Source organism: Vipera ursinii, assembly GCF_947247035.1.
Source record: "Vipera ursinii genome assembly, chromosome: 2".
In the NCBI taxonomy this organism is placed as follows: Eukaryota; Metazoa; Chordata; class Lepidosauria; order Squamata; family Viperidae; genus Vipera; species Vipera ursinii.
This window is the reverse complement of record NC_139513.1, coordinates 15,689,569-15,710,297: the sequence shown is the minus strand read 5'-3', so window position 1 is coordinate 15,710,297 and position 20,729 is coordinate 15,689,569. Positions and strand designations below refer to the sequence as shown.

The 20,729-nt window shown below is 44.1% G+C and overlaps 1 protein-coding gene across 1 annotated transcript; it reads left to right on the top strand.

Moving 5' to 3' along the window:
* Positions 1–1,653: 1,653 nt before the first annotated feature.
* LOC310633341 (uncharacterized protein) lies at positions 1,654–7,874 on the top strand (the record flags this gene model as incomplete). Its single annotated transcript, XM_083351044.1, has 3 exons — positions 1,654–1,724; positions 2,192–2,683; positions 7,603–7,874. The coding sequence occupies 3 exons, from the start codon at positions 1,654–1,656 to the stop codon at positions 7,610–7,612; spliced, it is 573 nt and encodes a 190-aa protein (XP_083207170.1). The 3' UTR covers positions 7,613–7,874.
* Positions 7,875–20,729: the final 12,855 nt, after the last annotated feature.

Below are 20,729 nucleotides of genomic sequence, written 5' to 3'. Positions count from 1 at the left end.
AATATAGTACTCGATGGTTTTAACTCCTTTAAACTCAAACACAGATGCCGCCGGCTGCATTTTCAGCTTTCTAAACACAGGGTTGCCTATTTGATAGATGTCATAAAAAACACGCTTGTCTCGTCTCTGCCTGAGGCCTTTGCACGGTTTCCTCCGATTAAAAGCTTTCAAGTCGTTTCTGACTTCTAGCAATCGACCTTTGCAACAGAGCCTAGTGAAATGTGATGCTAGTTACGTTAGTTATGATAGAAGTGAATGAAAGGTCTGCAAAAATTTTAACATTGAAAGAGAAATTTAAAACTGAATATGCTCCAGTGGAAATTACACTAAGTGGATGGAGAAGATGATAACTAGAAAAGGAGAGCACAAAGAAAGGATGCTAAGTGAAACACGTAGGCAAACATTAGCTGGGTCTTAAGAGTGGAAAAGAAGAAGACAAGTTATCAATACATCGTAAAGAAAGATAAGTAGCAAAACAGGAAAGAGCCTATTTTTTTCTAAAAGGTCACAAAAAGGGGGCTAGAACTCAAGCAACTGCGCATGTGCAATTAGTTGTTTAATATTAACTGACACACTTTGCATAAATTATCAATTTTAATGTACATGGGATGTATGATTTAGTATGTAGCAGGAAATATGTAGGAGGCGGTCGGAAAGAGTGTAAAAAAAGTTCTATAGATGGCATTTACCACCTGCTAGATTAGCAAAAAGGTTTAAAAATATGTCCAGCAAATGTTGGAAATGTAATCAAACACCTGGCCTGTATTACCATATGTGGTGGCCTTGTGTTAAAGAAAAGAAAATTGGGCCAAAAGACACTTGGTTAGAAAAGATGTTAGGAAAACATGTCGATTTTAAACCTGAGTTGTTTTTATTAGGTAGAATATCAGAAAACTGTAATAAGCAAAGGGTATATTTAACATTGCATGTATTAGCAGCAGCAGGGATTGTATTTGCTCAGCACTGGAACCAAGAAGATATTGGACTGTGTTGAAATGGACAGCCTTACATTGAGGATCAAAGAGAAAGAAGATACAGAATATTTGCCAGGTACTTCTGTAAATTTACTTGCACAGAAGTCTCCATTAGGTCAGAGAGAAAAATATGCAGCAGGGCATTGCAAATGGGGGCTAAAAAAGAGGGGGGCGATTGTGAATATATGGTAAAAGAAATATTTCTAAAATGCAATTTTAAAAAGAAAACAAAAGGGAAGAATAGCATATCCCACCAACGCACATGGCCGGCTGATCACCAGGCTAACCTGTTTAGAGGGACACTGTAGTGTATGCTGTTAAGCACACACGGAAATGTCAGCACAGCAGGGGGCTGGACAGCTCCAGGCTATAACCGCTTTGGCGGGAAAGCCTGAATAGAGCGAGTCGTTGACAGCCCCAGGGCATGGTCAGCTCTGGCGGGAAGCCAGGGTTTAAATCCATTGGCCACCTGCACTGGCGGGAAGCCCAGGTTTAAATCTATTGGTCACCATTCACCTGGGCAGGTATAAGAAACGCCAGGTAACCCCTTTGCTCCAGCTTCATTCCTGATCCAAATAAAGAAGTACTACCCAGCTCAAGTGTCCGTCTCTCTGTGCGACCACGCGACATTGCACTGGTGACGAGGGTGGGATCCTGCACCGGACAACGCTAGCCGCAGATGGAATCCAATCGGCAGCCCCGGATCAAGACGCAGGACAATCGAGACAGCGGAATGGCACAACTGGGTCAGTATCCCCTTTTCAATAGCAACCGCCCAGAGGAGTGGGAAGCCTTTGTGGGGCAGCTCGAGTGCTACCTACAGGCGAACGGGGTGAAAGAAGACCAGCAGAGAGCGGCGGCGCTACTCTGCAGCTGCGGCACGGAAACGTACCAGCTGGCGGTCGGTCTCTGCGCTCCCGATGACATCCACTCCGTCGGGTACAACGAGTTGCTGGCTAAACTGACCGAGCACTTCAAGACCGAGACGTCTGAGATCGCCTGGCGGTATCGGTTCGAGAAGCGGGACCAGCGGCCGGGTGAGTCTGCCAAACAATACATGGCAGCCCTAAGGCAGGCAGCTCGCCTCTGTAATTTTGAGAACTTAGAAATCCGGCTGCGGGATCGGATCGTCTGTGGGTTGAGGGACAGGAAGCTGCGCCAGAAATTTTTTGCCAAACAGAAGCTGAACCTGAGGGATGTCCATGAGGAATTCCTAGCCTGGGACGCGGCCGAGGAGTCCGACGCGAGGGAAGGCGGATCCATCCACCAGCTGAGAGGGTGCAGCGACGCAGACGGGGCAGAGCTGGAAGTGGACACCATCCACCGACAACAGCGACCCATCACCCCCAACCGAGACAACGTGAGGGAGCCAAGACCAGCCGTGGCGGATGCGAGAGGCCAGGAGTGCAGGTGTGGAGCGAACGGGCCCCGGTCTACCCAGCTCCACGGCCACAGCGCGAATCGGCCCCGGTCTACCCAGCATTGCGGTTGCGGACAACCCCGGTCTACCTAGTGTTCCGGCTGCGGCACGAACAGCTCCCGGTCTACCCGTTGTGCAAGCTGCGGAGGACAGCATCCCCGGTCTACCTGCCGTTTCAAGTCGGCGAAGTGTCGGTCATGCAGGAAAACTGGGCACATCGCGGCGGTCTGCAGGAGCAAGCAGCGGGACAGTCTACACGAGGTGGAAGCCGAGTTCCAGTGCGCTACAGGTACCGGGAAGCAGTTGCAGGGAGTGACTGTTAGCCACACGGCGGGACGGCCGGGCGTTTTCCTAACAGGGGCCCCTGTGGCGCTAACCCCAAAAATAAAACTGAGGGTGAGGCTGCAAGGGGTCCCCTGCACGATGGAGTTGGATCAGGGTCAGCCGTGTCTATCATCTCCGCCAGAACGTTTAAGGAAATTTGCAAGCGGAGCGGCCAACGGGTTCCCTTGAGGCCATCCAGACTGACCCTCTGACTTTCAAAATTCACCCATTAACGTCCAGGGGAGACATTGGTGAGGGTTCAGTACAAGGGGTTCGAGGGCAAATTAAGTGTACTGGTCGTCGAGGGCCAGCGGACCAGCCTCGTGGGGTTAGGGTGGTTCAACGCGCTGGGCATTGGAATCACGGGGATTCACCAGATGCAGAGCTGCCTTTCCCTTGAAGCTGTCTGCAAGGATTTTGCGGACATGTTTGACGGGCAGCTGGGAAGGTACACGGGTCCCCCAATCTCATTTAAGTTAGACCCCCCAGGTGCAACCCATAAGGATGAAGGCTAGGAGGGTTCCGTTCACGCTAAAGCATAAGATAGAGCGGGAATTGGATAAGCTGGTAGACCAGGGGGTGCTAACGCCAGTCGATGGAGCGGAATGGGAAACTCCCATCGTAACGCCGTTCAAGGAAAACGGCAAAATTAGAATCTGCACCAACTATAAAGGGACCATTAACCGAGCTTTGAGTGCCCATTCCTACCCGGTTCCCGCGGTCAGCAGCATCCTGGCGTCCTTGCAAGGCGGGTCGGTGTTCGCTAAATTGGATCTTGCCCAAGCTTATCAGCAACTGCCGGTAGACCCAGGGGCTGCTAGAGCACAAACAATCATCACTCACAAGGGAGCGTTCCGGGTAGACCGGTTGCAGTTCGCGGTCAGCGTGGCTCCTGGAATATTCCAGGAGGTGATGGAAAGGACCCTCAAGGGAATACCAGGGGTTTGCCCTTACTTTGATGATGTCCTGATCGCAGCTAGCTCCAAGGACGTACTGGCAGCCTGATTGAAGGCAGTCCTTGAAAGGTTTAGGGGAGCAGGGTTGAAGCTCAAAAGGGAGAAATGCAAGATTGGGGTAACTGAGACAGAGTTCCTGGGGTTCAGGATTGATGCTCAAGGCATCTACCCATCTGCATCCAAAGTCAGGACAATCAAAGAAGCCCCTGCTCCCAAAAACAAGTCTGAGTTGCAGGCATTCTTGGGTCTCCTCAACTTTTACCACGCATTCCTGCCACACAAGGCTACAATTGCAGAACCCCTACACAGGTTGCTGGACAAGCAAGCATCCTGGGACTGGACTGACAAACACGCCAACGCATTCCAAACACTAAAAAACCTGTTAGCAGACAATGCCACAGTCGCCCATTTCAGGGAGGACCAGCCAATCTGCCTTGCTTGTGATGCATCCCCTTATGGGACTGGGGCAGTTCTCAGCCATCTAAGGGAGGATGGAACGCAGGCCCCCATCGCCTACTACTCCAGGACCCTGTCAGCTGCAGAGCGGAATTATGCCCAGATAGACAAAGAGGCACTGGCAGTGGTTGCTGGAGTAAAGAAATTTCATGACTACCTTTATGGTAGGGAATTTCTAATTTATACTGACCATAAACCATTATTAGGGTTATTTACAACAGAGAAGCAGACACCACAGATCCTGTCACCTAGGATGTTATGGTGGTCCATATTTCTCTCTGCATATTCTTGCAAACTGGTACACAGGCCCGGGAAAGAGATGGGGCACGCTGATGGCCTCAGCAGACTTCCTCTGAAGGACACTGAGCCAGACCCAGCACCGGCTGTTCAAATACTGGCAATTCAGGAACTGCCAGAATGCCCCCTCGACGCAAGGGATATAGCCACGGAGACCCCCAAGGACAAGGTTATGAGCAGGGTACACTCATGGGTGAGCAGTGGGTGGCAGGACAAATCACCAGGGCAAGAGTTCATTGCTTACTTTTCCAGAAGGCATGAACTGTCCACACACAAGGGATGCCTCTTAGGCTTCCGGTGGCTGCGCGGCGCCGGAGACAGCCTTCCCGGGCTGCCCGCGGCTCAGCTGTGTGTTTTTTTGCCCGAAACAGCGCCGATCAGCTGTTCGGGCGAATTTGAAGCCCCCTCCTCGGGAGAAGAGGAGGGGGTGAGGCCCCAGGTAGGGGTAGAGTTCTCTGGGGCCGCCTGAGCTTGGAGCTTGGGCGGCTGAAGGATTGAACTCCCCCGAAGCCTGGGTTGCTCCCAGCTGGCCAGCGTCTCTGCTCCGGACTTCTTGGAGCAGAGCCAGGCGTCTGCGACCACCCCTGCCTGAAGAAAGGACTATGGATTAAAAGGAGCAGGCAGAGCGGTACAAGAGGAAAAGGTGAAGAGGATTATTTTATTTTACTCTCGAAAAAAAGCTTGATGGATTTTTTTAAACTTTAAGTGAAAGTGCGTCACAATTGAAAGTAAAAGATGGCGGCTAAACCTCCCCCTAAAACTCTTCGGAGTGGTGGATCTTCTCCGGTGCAACAATCATCATTACAGGCGTTGCACCCTCCTGATGTATTGACACCGAAGGACTTACGAGATGCTCTGGATAAACATGCCCAGGTACTTTTGGAATCAATTAATCAATCAATGGGTGATAAATTTGCACAGATGGAGGAGAAATTGGAGAAACTGGAGGAGAGAATAGAAGAGAGGATGGAACAGAAGCTCAGCGTGATGAAGGTAGACATTTTGTCTTCAGTGTATAAAGTGGCTGAATGTGTGGAAGATTTGGATGAAAAAGTGGATGACTTGACTCAAAAGAATGCCATATTAGAAGCAAAAGTACGGGAGAATGAAGATTTAAGAGACAAAATGGAAAGGGAATTAAGTCTTGCTCAATATTACCAGATGCAGTTTGCTGTTAGAATCAGAGGCTTAAAAGAGAATATTAAGGAAGATTTAAAGCAGCTGGTTTCTGAGGCTCTTGAAGTGGTATTGAAACAGTCAGCATCTGAAATAAGAGAAGCTATGGATAAAGTGTTCCGTGTGAATTCATGGATTGCTAGACAGAGAAAGCTACCTAGAGATGTGGTGGTCTACTTTGTAAAAAGAGAAATTAGAGACGAAGTTATACAAGCTGCCTATGATGCTAAAGTTGTGATTGCTGATCAAGAAGTCTTGGTTTTAAAAGAAATTCCTCCAAAGATTTTAAGGAAAAGGAAAGACTTCACATTTCTTGTGCAAGAGCTCAAGCAACGAGATATAAGGTTCAGATGGGAGATCCCAGCTGGGTTGATGGTGATGTATGAAGGTAAAAGGTACTGTCTGGTTACTGTGATGCAAGCGCGTGATTTCTATAATAACGTTCTAAAAGCAATTCCATTAACACTTTTGGAAGCTGCAATGGGATCTGGAGAAGGAGAACATCAAGAGGCTGAAGATGGACAGACAGAGGAGAATGGTGTTGGAGGAGATCAAGTTATAACTCCTTTGGATGATCCCAGAGAACAGAGGGTGACGCGTGCTGCTTTAAAACGATCAAAAAAGATAAAAGAACAAGATCAGCAGAAGTCTATGGAACTTTCACAACGTACTTACAGCCAAGCAGTGGGAGGTGGGAAAAGATTGGGGTGAGGAATGTAAAATTTATACAAGCTTGAAATTTAAGAGAGAATTTTTATAAAATGTTTTATGGATGGTAATTAGATCTTAAAAAGCTAAGTATGTACCTGAATTATTAGCCTAAACGTTGGAGGTGCGGTGATGAAGACGCAATATATTTTTATATATGGTGGACTTGTAAAAAGGTTAAGGCTTTTTGGATGAAAGTCTGGTGGAACATACAGAAGATTTTTAAACGGAGGTTAAAGTTTTGTCCGAAACTTTTTTCTTTTTTTTGTTTTGTTGGGAATAATTACAGATGCTACAGTTGTGGACACCAAGTTGATGTTGAATGTAATTACGGCAGCAAGACTTTTGATAGGTCAGTATTGGAAGAAAGAGGAACTGCCGACTATAGAAGAGTGGACTTAAGGGTTTCCGACCTGGTTGAAATGGCGAAGATTTCGGTCTATTTGAAAGATTATTTGCAAGAACGCTATATTATGGAAGGGAGAAAATGGATTGAGTTTATCCAGAATAAGTATAGGGTTAAGAAGTTTCATGTAGTATTTGAATAAGTCTTTTTTCTTTTTTTCTTTTTCTATTTTAGTTTTTTTTATATATATTTAATATTACTAAGGTTTGTTTTATCCTATTTAAGTTAGAGAGTGATAGATTTTAGAGTTTATGGTTGGTAGTATATGGTTGTTTATGATTGTTTTTTTTATATATACCTTGTATTTAGCTCTGGGAAGTCGGGGGAGGGGGGGAGGGGGGGAGGGAGGGGGGGAGGGAGAAGGGAGGGGAAGGGGGGATTTTTAAGGGAAAAATTGTATGTTAAAACTTTTTAATAAAAAAAAAGGGATGCCTCTTGTGGAGAAATAGAGTCATCATTCCCACGAGGCTCAGAGAAAGAGTTCTCCAGTCATTACACGAAGGACACCCAGGAATAGTAAGAATGAAGGCTCTGGCAAAGAGCTACCTGTGGTGGCCAGGGTTGGACAAGGAGATAGAAGCACTGGTGGCGGGGTGTTATACATGCCAGAGGACACGGCCAGAACAACCACATGCACCAGTCCACAAGTGGGAGGAAACACACTCACCATGGTCCAGGGTTCATATAGACTATGCAGGCCCGTTCCAAGGTCACACATTTCTGGTAGCTGTAGACAGCCATTCCAAATGGCTGGAGGTGGTGCCCGTGGGCAACATGACCTCAGCAGGAACCATTCAAGCATTGAGGGGGATGTTTGCTACACACGGGTTGCCTGATGTAATCATGTCAGATAATGGAACACAATTTACCTCCTCGGATTTCCAGGTGTTCCTGAGGACCTTGGGGATTAGGCACGCCACCTCGGCCCCCTTCCACCCTGCCAGTAACGGATTGGCAGAACGATTCGTGTGGACAACAAAGGATGCTCTCAAGCGCATAGTACAGGGAAATTGGAAGAAAAGACTAGCCACATTCCTCCTACACCAACATGCAACACCCTGCACCGCCACAGGCAAAAGTCCAGCGGAACTCAGATGGGGGAGACGCCTCATAACAACATTAGACAGGCTTCACCCAGACAGGGTAGCAGCAGACGCCGGGACCCCCAACATCAAAACAAGTTTCAACACAGGGGACCCCATCTGGGCTAGGAACTACAGCACAGGTCACCCATGGGTGCCAGGGGAGATATTAGAACAGACAGGACCCCTTTCTTACAGAGTAAGGGTGGAGGGGGGACTCCTTTGGAAGAGGCACCTGGACCAGCTGAGGAAAAGGGCTCCTGAAAGGGTGATAGAGGACACACTGGGGGCTGAGGAGGAAGAGCCAACACAAACACAAACACCCAGGAGGGTTACCAGAGGGGCACAGTGGCAACACTGCCCCAGGCAGGAGACTGACAGAGAAACCAGGCAGTCACCAGAACCCAGCAAAACACACACACAGACACACAACAACCCACCACAACAGGAGCAACAAGGAAGAGAACCTAGACACCACACCACACCACCAGAACTAGTCCGAAGAAGATCAAGCAGGCCGCACAAGGCTCCAAGCTACCTCGCAGATTATGTGCGTTCTTAGGGGGCTGGAGAAACAACCAAGGATTGACAATTGTAACCCTGTGTATGTAAATATTGTACACTGTAAATAAGTGTATATAGTTATGGAGACAGAATGACAGAGGGAAGTCCTCACTATGGGGGAAGGGGTGTAGTGTATGCTGTTTAAGCACACACGGAAATGTCAGCACAGCAGGGGGCTGGACAGCTCCAGGCTATAACTGTTTTGGTGGGAAAGCCTGAATAGAGCGAGCCGTTGACAGCCCCAGGGCATGGTCAGCTCTGGCGGGAAGCCAGGGTTTAAATCCATTGGCCACCTGCACTGGCGGGAAGCCCAGGTTTAAATCTATTGGTCACCATTCACCTGGGCAGGTATAAGAAACGCCAGGTAACCCCTTTGCTCCAGCTTCATTCCTGATCCAAATAAAGAAGTACTACCCAGCTCAAGTGTCCGTCTCTCTGTGCGACCACGCGACATTGCAGACACCCTGCACTGCTGTTGTTAATGTATATCTCGCAGGTTTGGGATTATAATAGTGGCCCTTTCAGCTATTGCACCTGAGCTCTGTTGCATGGAGAAATCTAGAATAAAAGAACAACGAGACAATGATTGGGCTGACTTACCGTAAATAACAAGCCATTGTAGGCAAATACAATAGATGGTTAAGAGAGGGCTCTGATGTTTAACTTTTAATGATGTTTCATCTGTTCAGCACTTTGCCTTTATACATGAAGGAAAAATTGATTCGAACTAGAGGTAGAAATTCACAAATTTTGGGCCTCCTTTGCAAGGCTAGGAAACTAACATTGTTACAATATGTTTGTCAATATTCACCTGATTTACTAGATGTAAATCCATTTTTGTCTTTTTAATGCACTTTTTTAATCTTTTGCCCATCCTTGTTTTGTTGTAATTTTTGTCTTTTTATTATAGTTTGTATAGTATCTAAATTTGCCTATTATTTTTCTTTAAAAAGGCCCCTTACCAGAAGCAATTTCATGTAGCTGGTATGTACCAATTTTCTAAGCTGCCTCTATATCTAGAATCATAACATCATAGGGTGGGAGAGCGCCTCAGGGGTCTTCTGGTCCAACCCACTTCTCAAGGCAGGTGCCTTATATAACCCATCAAATGACTGTCTGGTTTATTCTGGAAAACCGCCAATGATGGAGCATCCACAATGCCAGGAAGAGAGCTATTCCATTGATCAATTGCACTCACTGACAGAAAATTTCTCCTGACTTCTAGATTGGATCTTCCTTTGACAACCTTCCACCCACGAACTTGTTCTGCCTTCTGTTCCCTAGAGAATTAGTTTATCTCTTCATGACAGCCCCTCAAGTACTGGAAGACATCTATCATGTCCCCCCAATCCTTCTCTTCCATGGCCTAGAACATACCTAACTCTCTCAACCGTTTATCATTTAGCGTCCAGAGTATTTATCATTTCTTCTCTGCACATTTTCCAGGGCCTCAACATGTGTTGAGTCATGGGACCAGAATGGGACGCAGTATTCTAAGTGTGGACTCACCAGCGTGGTGTAAAGTGGTGCTATCACTTCTCGTTCTATTGAGATTCCTTGCTCCTAATTGTCCACTAGGACACCTAGATTCCTCTGATGAGCCAGATATTACATGTTCTATTCCTGTTTTGTTCGCTTTTCCTACCTAGGTGTAGGACCTTATTTTATTCACCACTGAGCTGCATTTTCTTGGCCCAATGCTCAGATGTGTCAAGAGCCTTCTGGCAAAACAAATGGCTGTTTTACAGGGAAACCATAGCTTAGTTATCTGGTATGAAATGTCCTAATTTCCCTCTGTCAGAGGGGCAGTGATGGAGAAGACAATCGCTGAATCTGAGAAGGATGCCAATCAAAAAAATCTTCAGTTAGCCGTTCTAATTTTTAAACTGTGCCTAATGAATTGCTGTTTTTTCATAGAATTTAGGACTAGGACAGATAGCAATGTAACAATAAATTAAGAGGCAGAAGCATAACTGCAGCTATTGTCATCAGAGGCAGAGAGTGGCGGGAATGATGTATGATTGAAACTGAAAATTTAAATTTATAAATGAGGAGGGCAGGGAAGATGAGTAAAACAGATTACTTAGAGATGCAGATTGCACAAGAAACAGATTACAAGTTAACAATTCTATACGTTAGAAACCCACTGTATGTATCACTGAGCAAGAGTTGGGTAATGAGCATTACATTATCTTTTTATTCTTAAATTCATTCATTATTAAACTTAATCACTGCCCATCTAGCCGTTTGAGTCAACTCTGAGCGACTTCCCTTGACCTAATGTCCATGTTGTTGTTGTTAATTGCAAAGTTGTGTCTGACCCTCCAGGCCTTCCTGTCCTCTACCATCTCCTGGAGTCCATTTAAGCTCACGGCTACTGCCTCGGTGACTCCATCCAGCCACCTCATTCTGTCGTCCCCTTCTTCTCTTGCCCTCAACCATTCCCAGCATTAGGCTCTTCTCCAGTGAGTCCTTCCTTCTCATAAAGTGGCCAAAGTATTTGAGTTTCAACTTCAGGATCAGTCCAAGGGACTCGCAGGAGTCTTCTCCAGCATCATAGTTCAAAGGCCTCAATTCTTTGGGGCTCAGCCTTTCTGATGGTCCAACTTTCACAGCCATACATTGCAACTGGGAAGACCATAGCGTTGACTATACACATTTTTGTTGACAGGCTGATGTCTCTACTTTTTAGTATGCTGTCTAGATTTGCCATGACTTTCCTCCCCAGGAGCAAGCGTCTTTTAATTTCTTGGCTGCAGTCCCCGTCTGTGGTGATCTTGGAGCCCAGAAAAATAAAATCTGTCACTACCCTAATGACCATAGCAACAGTGAAAATATCCATTTTTTCCCTTATCAACAATGAAACATTTTCAACTATACTTTTTTCCCCTCACGTTAGGTAGCAAAGCAGAGAGGTTTCTCTCTCTTCTGCATGACAGATGGCAGCCGCTTCCACAAGTCCACCGCATGGCCCTGGGAAGAAGCCAGGACCCACTGAAAATATCAGCGGCTTCGAGCTGTGAGGCATGCAGGGAGCCAGTGGGAGGGAGAAAAAGCCTGTGGAGACCCTGTGGTGGGAAAGAACCGGGCAGCAGAAGGGTTGGGAAACAGCACAGGGTGTGTCGGAGGTTGGGGGGGCCTAGAGATGCCTATGACAGGCAAACCTGGGCCTGCACTACACCTCCAAGAGCTTTCCCCAACCCTGAGGTAGCCAGTGTTCCACTTAGTGACTTACACATCCGATTAATGGCTGCATCAGAGAGATCAGGGTTTAGGAAAGTTTAGGAAAGAAGTCTCAATTAACGGCATTTGCAACATGCAACCATAATTGCAAGGAGCATGACAGTTATATCTTGGGGACCTTTTCTACCCTGGCTGAGGAATTCTGGGCCTTAACATCTGGAGGAAATCAAGGTAGAAGACCTGAAACTCCACATATGGGAATTACATAATCAATATACAAAACTATCACCCAGAAGCCTTTTTGAGGGAATCCACAAGTTGTACAAAAGGAAATATGAAGTTTCTGCTGCTGCTAACCAGAAATAGGTAGTTTGCCTTTTTCCATTTTCCTTTTCTCTCCACCTACAAGTCTAGTCCTGAAACATATTTGAGTAAAAAGATTCAGACCACAATTCAAATACTCAATTACTCAACTACAGTTTGAATGGGAGATCACAAATGAATTTCAAGCCTTTTCTAAATTCTTCAACTTTTGCCTCATGTGGATTTCCTCATGTGCAATGGGATGATTCATGAGTGAAGTAACATCCACAGACTGGACATTTGAAAGATTTCTCCCCTGTGTGAGTCCTCTGGTGTTTCACAAGGTTGGAATTCTGACTAAAACGTTTCCCCCATTCAGGACATTCAAAGGGTTTCTCTCCTGTGTGAGTCCTCTGATGTTTTAATAGGCTGGAATTATCAGTGAAACATTTCCCACAATCAAGACATTCAAAGGGTTTCTCTCCTGTGTGAATCCTCTGGTGTTTCACTAGGTTGTTTTTCTGACTAAACCTTTTCCCACAATCAAGACATTCAAAGGGTTTCTCTCCTGTGTGAGTCCTCTGATGTTTTAATAGGCTGGAATTATCAGTGAAACATTTCCCACAATCAAGACATTCAAAGGGTTTCTATCCTGTGTGAGTCCTCTGGTATGTCGCAAGGATGTAATTATCACTGAAACATTTCTCACAATGAGGACATTCAAAGGGTTTCTCTCCTGTGTGAATCCTCTGGTGTTTCACTAGGTTGTTTTTCTGACTAAACCTTTTCCCACAATCAGGACATTCAAAGGGTTTCTATCCTGTGTGAGTCCTCTGGTGTGTCGCAAGGATGTAATTATCACTGAAACATTTCTCACAATGAGGACATTCAAAGGGTTTCTCTCCTGCGTGAGTCCTCTGGTGTTTCACCAGTTCAGACTTATAAATGAAACATTTCCCACAATCAAGACATTCATAGGGTTTTCTCTCCTGTGTGAGTCCTCTGATCTTTCACAAGGCTGGAATTCTCACTGAAACCTTTCCCACAATCAGGACATTCAAAGGGTTTCTCTCCTGTGTGAGTCCTCTGGTGTTTCACCAGGTCGGAATTATAACTGAAACTTTTCCCACAAATAGGACATTCAAAGGGTTTCCCTCCTGTGTGAGTTCTCTGGTGTTTCACCAGGTCGGAATTATAACTGCAACTTTTCCCACAATCAGGACATTCAAAGGGTTTCTCTCCTGTGTGAGTCCTCTGGTGTGTCACAAGTAGGGAATACTGAGTGAAACTTTTCCCACAATCAGGACATTCAAAGGGTTTCTCTCCTGTGTGAGTCCTCTGATGTTTTACTATGTTGGAATTCTGACTAAAACTTTTCCCACAATCAGGACATTCAAAGGGTTTCTCTCCTGTGTGAGTCCTCTGGTGTGTCACAAGACTGGAATTGTTAGTGAAACATTTCCCACAGTCAAGACATTTAAAAGGTTTCTCTCCTGTGTGAGTCCTATGATGTCTCATGACATCAGAATTTCTAATGAAACTTTGACACAATCAGTACACTCATATTTTTTTCTCCCTGCTGTGAATCCTCTGGTGTATCACCACGTTGCCATGTTCACTAATGTATTTACTGCACTAAGAGTGCTTTTATGGCTTATCTTTTCTGTGGGTCCTTCCATGAACGAGAGCTGTTCTGACCAAAGCTTTTGCCAAAATCAGATGATTTCTATGGCTTTTGTCCTTGTGGCTCCTCTTGTGCATAATCAGTTGTGTTTTGCAATCTGTGCTTTTCCAACAATAGACACAAGTATGGAGCTTTTCCACAGCTGATATTCTTGAGGAAGTCAAAAATATGGACAATCCCTTGTTTAGTGGTGCTTTCATTCAATCCGTTTTCCTTCTCACAGGCCGAGGCCTGGATTACTCTCTGCTCTACGTGAGTTTCCTAGTCACTTTTTCCTCCACTGATTTCCAGATCTTTCCCTCTTTTACTGAATGAAAAATAATCTCCCTTGACTGTTCACGTAAGGTATCCTTCAGTTTTGAATAATCCACTTATTCAAGCTTGAAATCTTTCTTATTTTCTTTTTTTCTAAGAGCTGTTGGAGGAGGAGGAGAATTGTGTGGTTTTCTGAAGGAAATGGGAAATATTTTGATTTCTGGCTCGATTTCCTTTGCTTTTCATTGTTGCTTGTTATTCTTAGCTGTCCAGAGTGCTCTTCTTCCCATCCTTTTTTCTATTAGATTTAAAATAAAGTGTAACTTTAATTTTTATAAAATGGTGAGAGGTGTGAAAAAAAGAAAGTATACATTAGAATGAAAAAGCAAACATGCCACAATGATAGAATAATCTCTTACATTGTTTATGATTCATCTGATACATGGAATACTACCGACATCCATGTTCAAATATCCATTCAATCAAATTCAGTTGTTGATTTGGGTAAAATTTCTTGTTCACTTCAGTCAATCACAAATCCTTAGCAATACAAAGGGTTATCATAAAATACATCTGGAAGTGATGCAGACAATTCTAGATATTTGTATACAGAGAAAATTATAGATACACACTCCTACAAAAGTATATATGGAGAAAATCCATGTCTTTCAAGCCTGGAAAAATGTCCCAAAATAGTGATGGCTTTAACTGATGGATAACAGAATAACAGAGTTGGAAGGAACCTTGAAGGAAGAAGGGAGAATTTTAATGGTGGAAATGACGATAAATCAAAAAAAGATGTTGATAATAGCAATATATGCACCAAACAATAAACAAGAAATATTTTATCAAAAACTACACAGGAAAACATTGGAAATGGAATATCAAAATATTTGTTTAGTAGGAGGCTTTAACACAACTGTGAATGAAAAATCAGATTACAAAAGTAGTAAAATAGGGGGAAAAGGGAGAAAGAGATTACGTAAGGTGTTTGTTAAAAGAGCAGAAGAAATCTGCGTACAGAAAGTCTGGAGAGAAATGAACCCTTCTTCTCTTGCACTCAACCTTTGCCAGCATTAGGCTCTTCTCCAGTGAGTCCTTCCTTCTCATAAGGTGGCCAAGTTTCAACTTCAGGATCAGGCCTTCTAAAGAGCAGTCATGGTTGATCTTTTCTAGGACTGACCGGTTTGATCGCCTTGCAGTCCAAGGGACTCGCAGGAGTCTTCTCCAGCATCATAGTTCAAAGGGTTCAATTCTTTGGGGCTCAGCCTTTCTTATGGTCCAACTTTCATAGCCATACATTGCAACTGGGAAGACCATAGCCTTTTTTTTTAATTGAAAAGTTTTATAAAAATTACAATACCCCAAAACCAACCCACCTTCCCCCCTGTCCCTTCCCCACTTCCCAGGGGAAGTGGTTACACAGGGTTACAAATATAACAATCATAATCTAACTAACATTAACCAACTATATAAATAACCAAGTCCATAATGCACTTTAACTCCCCTTCAACATAAATATAAACAAATTTAAAATAATAAAAACATAAACAAATTAATATTCTATTAAACAATACAATATCCAAATTGTTAAACACTACTAATACTAAAAATATTATCTTATTAAAACTAATACAAATTCCACTATAATAAACTATTAATAACAATAATAATACTCAAAAATTTACTCATAAGCTAAATGGAACTTTTTAGTCCCATATTTATTCTGAATATAATCTATCTATCTTCTCCAGACCGAAATGTATCTTTCTTGTGAATGATCCTTCAAATAAGCAGAAATCTTAGCCATTTCTGCTAAATTTGACACTTTAAGCATCCATTCTTCTATAGTAGGCAAGCTCTCCTTCCAATATTGCCCTACCAATAACCTTCCAGCTGTTATCACATTCAACATCAAGTTAGTTTCTTTAGTATCACAATCTGTAATAACACCCAATAAAAATAATTGTGGAGTAAACTTTATCTTTTTCTTGAAAATCTTTTGAATGTTCCACCAAATCTTAATCCAATAGTCTTTTATATTTCTACAAGTCCACCAGATATGAAAATAAGTAGCATCCAAACTGCCACAATCTACAACATTTGGGCTGTAAATTAGGATACATACAAGACAACTTTTTGGGATCCAGATGCCATCTATAAAACATTTTATAAAAAATTTCTCTTAAGTTTTGGGCCTGGGTAAATTTTACATTTCTAACCCAAATTACTTCCCATATATCCAATGGAATCGGTTCTTGAATATTTTGGGCCCATTTTACCATGCACATAGCCTTGACTATACGCACTTTTGTTGGCATGGTGATGTCTCTCTTTTTAGTGTGCTGTCTAGATTTGCCATGATTTTCCTCCCCAGGAGCAAGTGTCATTCATTCATTCATTCATTCATTCATTCATTCATTCATTCATTCATTCATTCATTCATTCATTCTTGGGACTTATATGCCGCCCTATCTCCCGAAGGACTCAGGGAGGCTAATAACAATAAAATACAATAATACAGAAGTTAAAAAGAAATTAAATTAATATCCCCAGTAGAATAAATTAAAATTAAGTTAAAAATTAAAAACATAATTAAAATCCCTGTCAGTCCAGGTCAGCCTGATGGAAAAGGAGTGTTTTGAGGCCGCGGCGAAAGGACCGGAGATCCGTGGCCGTCCGGAGCTCGAGGGGGAGTTGGTTCCATAGGGCTGGCGCTCCCACAGAGAAGGCCCTCCCCATGGGGGTCGCCATTTTCCTTTTCTCTCCACCTACAAGTCTAGTCCTGGAACATATTTGAGTAAAAAGATTCAGACCACAATTCAAACACTCAATTTCTCAACTACAGTTTGAATGGGAGATCACAAATGAATTACAAGCCTTTTCTAAATTCTTCAACTTTTGCCTCATGTGGATTTCCTCATGTGCAATAAGGGATGATTTATGATTGAAGTAACATCCACAGACTGGACATTTGAAAGATTTCTCCCCTCTGTGAGTCCTCTGGTGTTTCACAAGGCAAGAATTCTGACTGAAACCTTTCCCACATTCAGGACATTCAAAGGGTTTCTCTCCTGTGTGAATCCTCTGGTGTCTCACCAGGTGGGAATTATCAGTGAAACATTTCCCACAATCAGGACATTCAAAGGGTTTCTCTCCTGTGTGAGTCCTCTGGTGTACCACTAGGGTGGAATTCTCACTGAAACGCTTCCCACAGTCAGGACATTGGAAGGGTTTCTCTCCTGTGTGAGTCCTCTGGTGTCTCACCAGGTGAGAATTATCACTGAAACCTTTCCCACAATCAAGACATTCAAAGGGTTTCTCTCCCGTGTGAGTCCTCTGGTGTAACACTAGGTGGGAATTCTGACTGAAACTTTTCTTACAATCAGGACATTCAAAGGGTTTCTCTCCTGTGTGAGTCTTCTGGTGTACCACTAGGTGGGAATTCCGACTGAAACTTTTCCCACAATCAGGACATTCAAAGGGTTTCTCTCCTGTGTGAGTCCTCTGATGTTTTACTAGGCTGGAATTCTCACTGAAACGTTTCCCACAGTCAGGACATTGGAAGGGTTTCTCTCCTGTGTGAGTCCTCTGGTGTTTCACCAGGTCGGAATTAGAACTGAAAGTTTTCCCACAATCAGGACATTCAAAGGGTTTCTCTCCTGTGTGATTCCTCTGGTGTTTCACAAGGCAGGAATTCTGACTGAAACGTTTCCCACATTCACAACATTCAAAGGGTTTCTCTCCTGTGTGAATCCTCTGGTGTCTCACCAGGTGAGAATTCTCACTGAAACCTTTCCCACAATCAGGACATTCAAAGGGTTTCTCTCCTGTGTGAGTCCTCTGATGTTTTACTAGGCTGGAATTCTCACTGAAACATTTCCCACAGTCAGGACATTGGAAGGGTTTCTCTCCTGTGTGAGTCCTCTGGTGACTCACAAGGTTAGAATTCTGACTGAAACTTTTCCCACAATCAGGACATTCAAAGGGTTTCTCTCCTGTGTGAGTCCTCTGATGTTTTACTAGGCTGGAATTCTCACTGAAACGCTTCCCACAGTCAGGACATTGGAAGGGTTTCTCTCCTGTGTGAGTCCTCTGGTGACTCACAAGGGTAGAATTCAGACTGAAACTTTTCCCACAATCAGGACATTCAAAGGGTTTCTCTCCTGTGTGAGTCCTCTGATGTTTTACTAGGCTGGAATTCTCACTGAAACGCTTCCCACAGTCAGGACATTGGAAGGGTTTCTCTCCTGTCTGAGTCCTCTGGTGTTTCACCAGGTCGGAATTAGAACTGAAACTTTTCCCACAATCAGGACATTCAAAGGGTTTCTCTCCTGTGTGGGTCCTCTGGTGTTTCACAAGGCAGGAATTCTGACTGAAACGTTTCCCACATTCACAACATTCAAAGGGTTTCTCTCCTGTGTGAATCCTCTGGTGTCTCACCAGCTGGGAATTCTCACTGAAACCTTTCCCACAATCAGGACATTCAAAGGGTTTATCTCCTGTGTGAGTCCTCTGGTGACTCACAAGGGTGGAATTCTGACTGAAACTTTTCCCACAATCAGGACATTCAAAGGGTTTCTCTCCTGTGTGAGTCCTCTGGTGTTTCACCAGCACGGAATTAGAACTGAAACCTTTCCCACAATAAAGACATTCAAAGGGTTTCTCTCCTGTGTGAGTCCTCTGATGTTTTACTAGGCTGGAATTATCACTGAAACTTTTCCCACAGTCAGGACATTCAAAGGGTTTCTCTCCTGTGTGAGTCCTCTGATGTTTTACTAGGCTGGAATTATCACTGAAACTTTTCCCACAGTCAGGACATTCAAAGGGTTTCTCTCCTGTGTGAGTCCTCTGGTGTTTTACTAGGCTGGAATTATCACTGAAACTTTTCCCACAGTCAGGACATTCAAACGGTTTCTCTCCTGTGTGAGTCCTCTGGTGTTTCACAAGGCTGGAAGTATCACTGAAACATTTCCCACAATCAGGACATTCAAAGGGTTTCTCTCCTGTGTGAGTCCTCTGATGTTTTACTAGGCTGGAAGTCTGACTGAAACGTTTCCCACAGTCAGGACATTCAAAGGGTTTCTCTCCTGTGTGAGTCCTCTGGTGTTTCACCAAGTCGGAATTATAACTGAAACTTTTCCCACAATCAAGACATTCAAAGGGTTTCTCTCCTGTGTGAATCCTCTGGTGTTTCACTAGGTTGGAATTCTTACTGAAACTTTTCCCACAATCAGGACATTCAAAGGGTTTCTCTCCTGTGTGAGTCCTCTGGTGTGTCGCAAGGCTGCAATTATCACGGAAACCTTTCCCACAATCAGGACATTCAAAGGGTTTCTCTCCTTTGTGAGTCCTCTGATGTTTTACTAGGCTGGAATTCTGACTGAAACGTTTCCCACAGTCAGGACATTCAAAGGGTTTCTCTCCTGTGTGAGTCCTCTGGTGTTTCACCAAGTCGGAATTATAACTGAAACTTTTCCCACAATCAAGACATTCAAAGGGTTTCTCTCCTGTGTGAATCCTCTGGTGTTTCACTAGGTTGGAATTCTTACTGAAACTTTTCCCACAATCAGGACATTCAAAGGGTTTCTCTCCTGTGTGAGTCCTCTGGTGTGTCGCAAGGCTGCAATTATCACGGAAACCTTTCCCACAATCAAGACATTCAAAGGGTTTCTCTCCTGTGTGAATCCTCTGGTGTTTCACTAGGTTGGAATTCTTACTGAAACTTTTCCCACAATCAGGACATTCAAAGGGTTTCTCTCCTGTGTGAGTCCTCTGGTGTGTCGCAAGGCTGCAATTATCACGGAAACCTTTCCCACAATCAGGACATTCAAAGGGTTTCTCTCCTGTGTGAGTCCTCTGGTGTTTCACCAGGTCGGAATTAGAACTGAAACTTTTCCCACAATCACGACATTCAAAGGGTTTTTCTCCTGTATGAGTCCTTACGTGCTTCACCAAGTTGGATTTGTGACTGAAACTTTTCCCACAGATAGGACATTCAAACGGTTTCTCTCCTGTGTGAGTCCTCTGGTGTTGCACAAGGCTGGAATTCTGACTGAAACGTTTTCCACAGATAGGACATTCAAAAGGTTTCTCTCCTGTGTGAGTCCTCTGGTGTATCACCAGGATGAAATTCTGACTGAAACTTTTCCCACAGTCACGACATTCAAAGGGTTTCTCTCCTGTGTGAGTCCTGTGGTGTCTCGCAAGGCTGTAATTATCACTGAAACTTTTCCCACAATCAAGACATTCAAAGGGTTTCTCTCCTGTGTGAGTCCTATGATGTCTCATGACAACGAAATTTCTAATGAAACTTTCACACAATCAGTACAGTCACATTTTTTCTCTCCCTGCTGTGAATCCTTTGATGTATCACCACGTTGTCATGTTCACTAAAGCCTTTACTGCACTAGGAGTGATTTTATGGCTTATCTATTCTGTGGGTCCTTCCATGAACAACAAGAGAGCTTTTCTGACCAAAGCTTTTGCCACAATCAGATGATTTCTATGGTTTTTCTCCTGTGTGGCTCCTCTTGTGCATAATCAGTTGTGATTTGCAATCTGTGCTTTTCTAACAACAGACACAAGTACGGAGATTTTCCACAGCTGATATTCTTGAGGAAGTCAAAAATATGGACAATCCCTTGTTTAGTGGTGCTTTCTCACAGGGCGATGCCTGCATGACTCTCTGCTCTACATGAGTTTCCTAGTCACCTTTTCCTCCACTGATTTCCAGATATTTCCCTCTTTTACTCAATGAAAAATAATCTCCCTTGTCTTTTCATGTAAGGTATTTGAGTTTTGAATAACCTACTCTTTTCAGCTTGAAATCTTTCTTGCTTTTCTTTTTTTTCTAAGAGCTGCTGCAGGAGGAGGAGAATTGTGTGGTTTTCTGAAGGAAATGGAAAATATTTTGATTTCCGGCTCGATTTGCTTTCCTT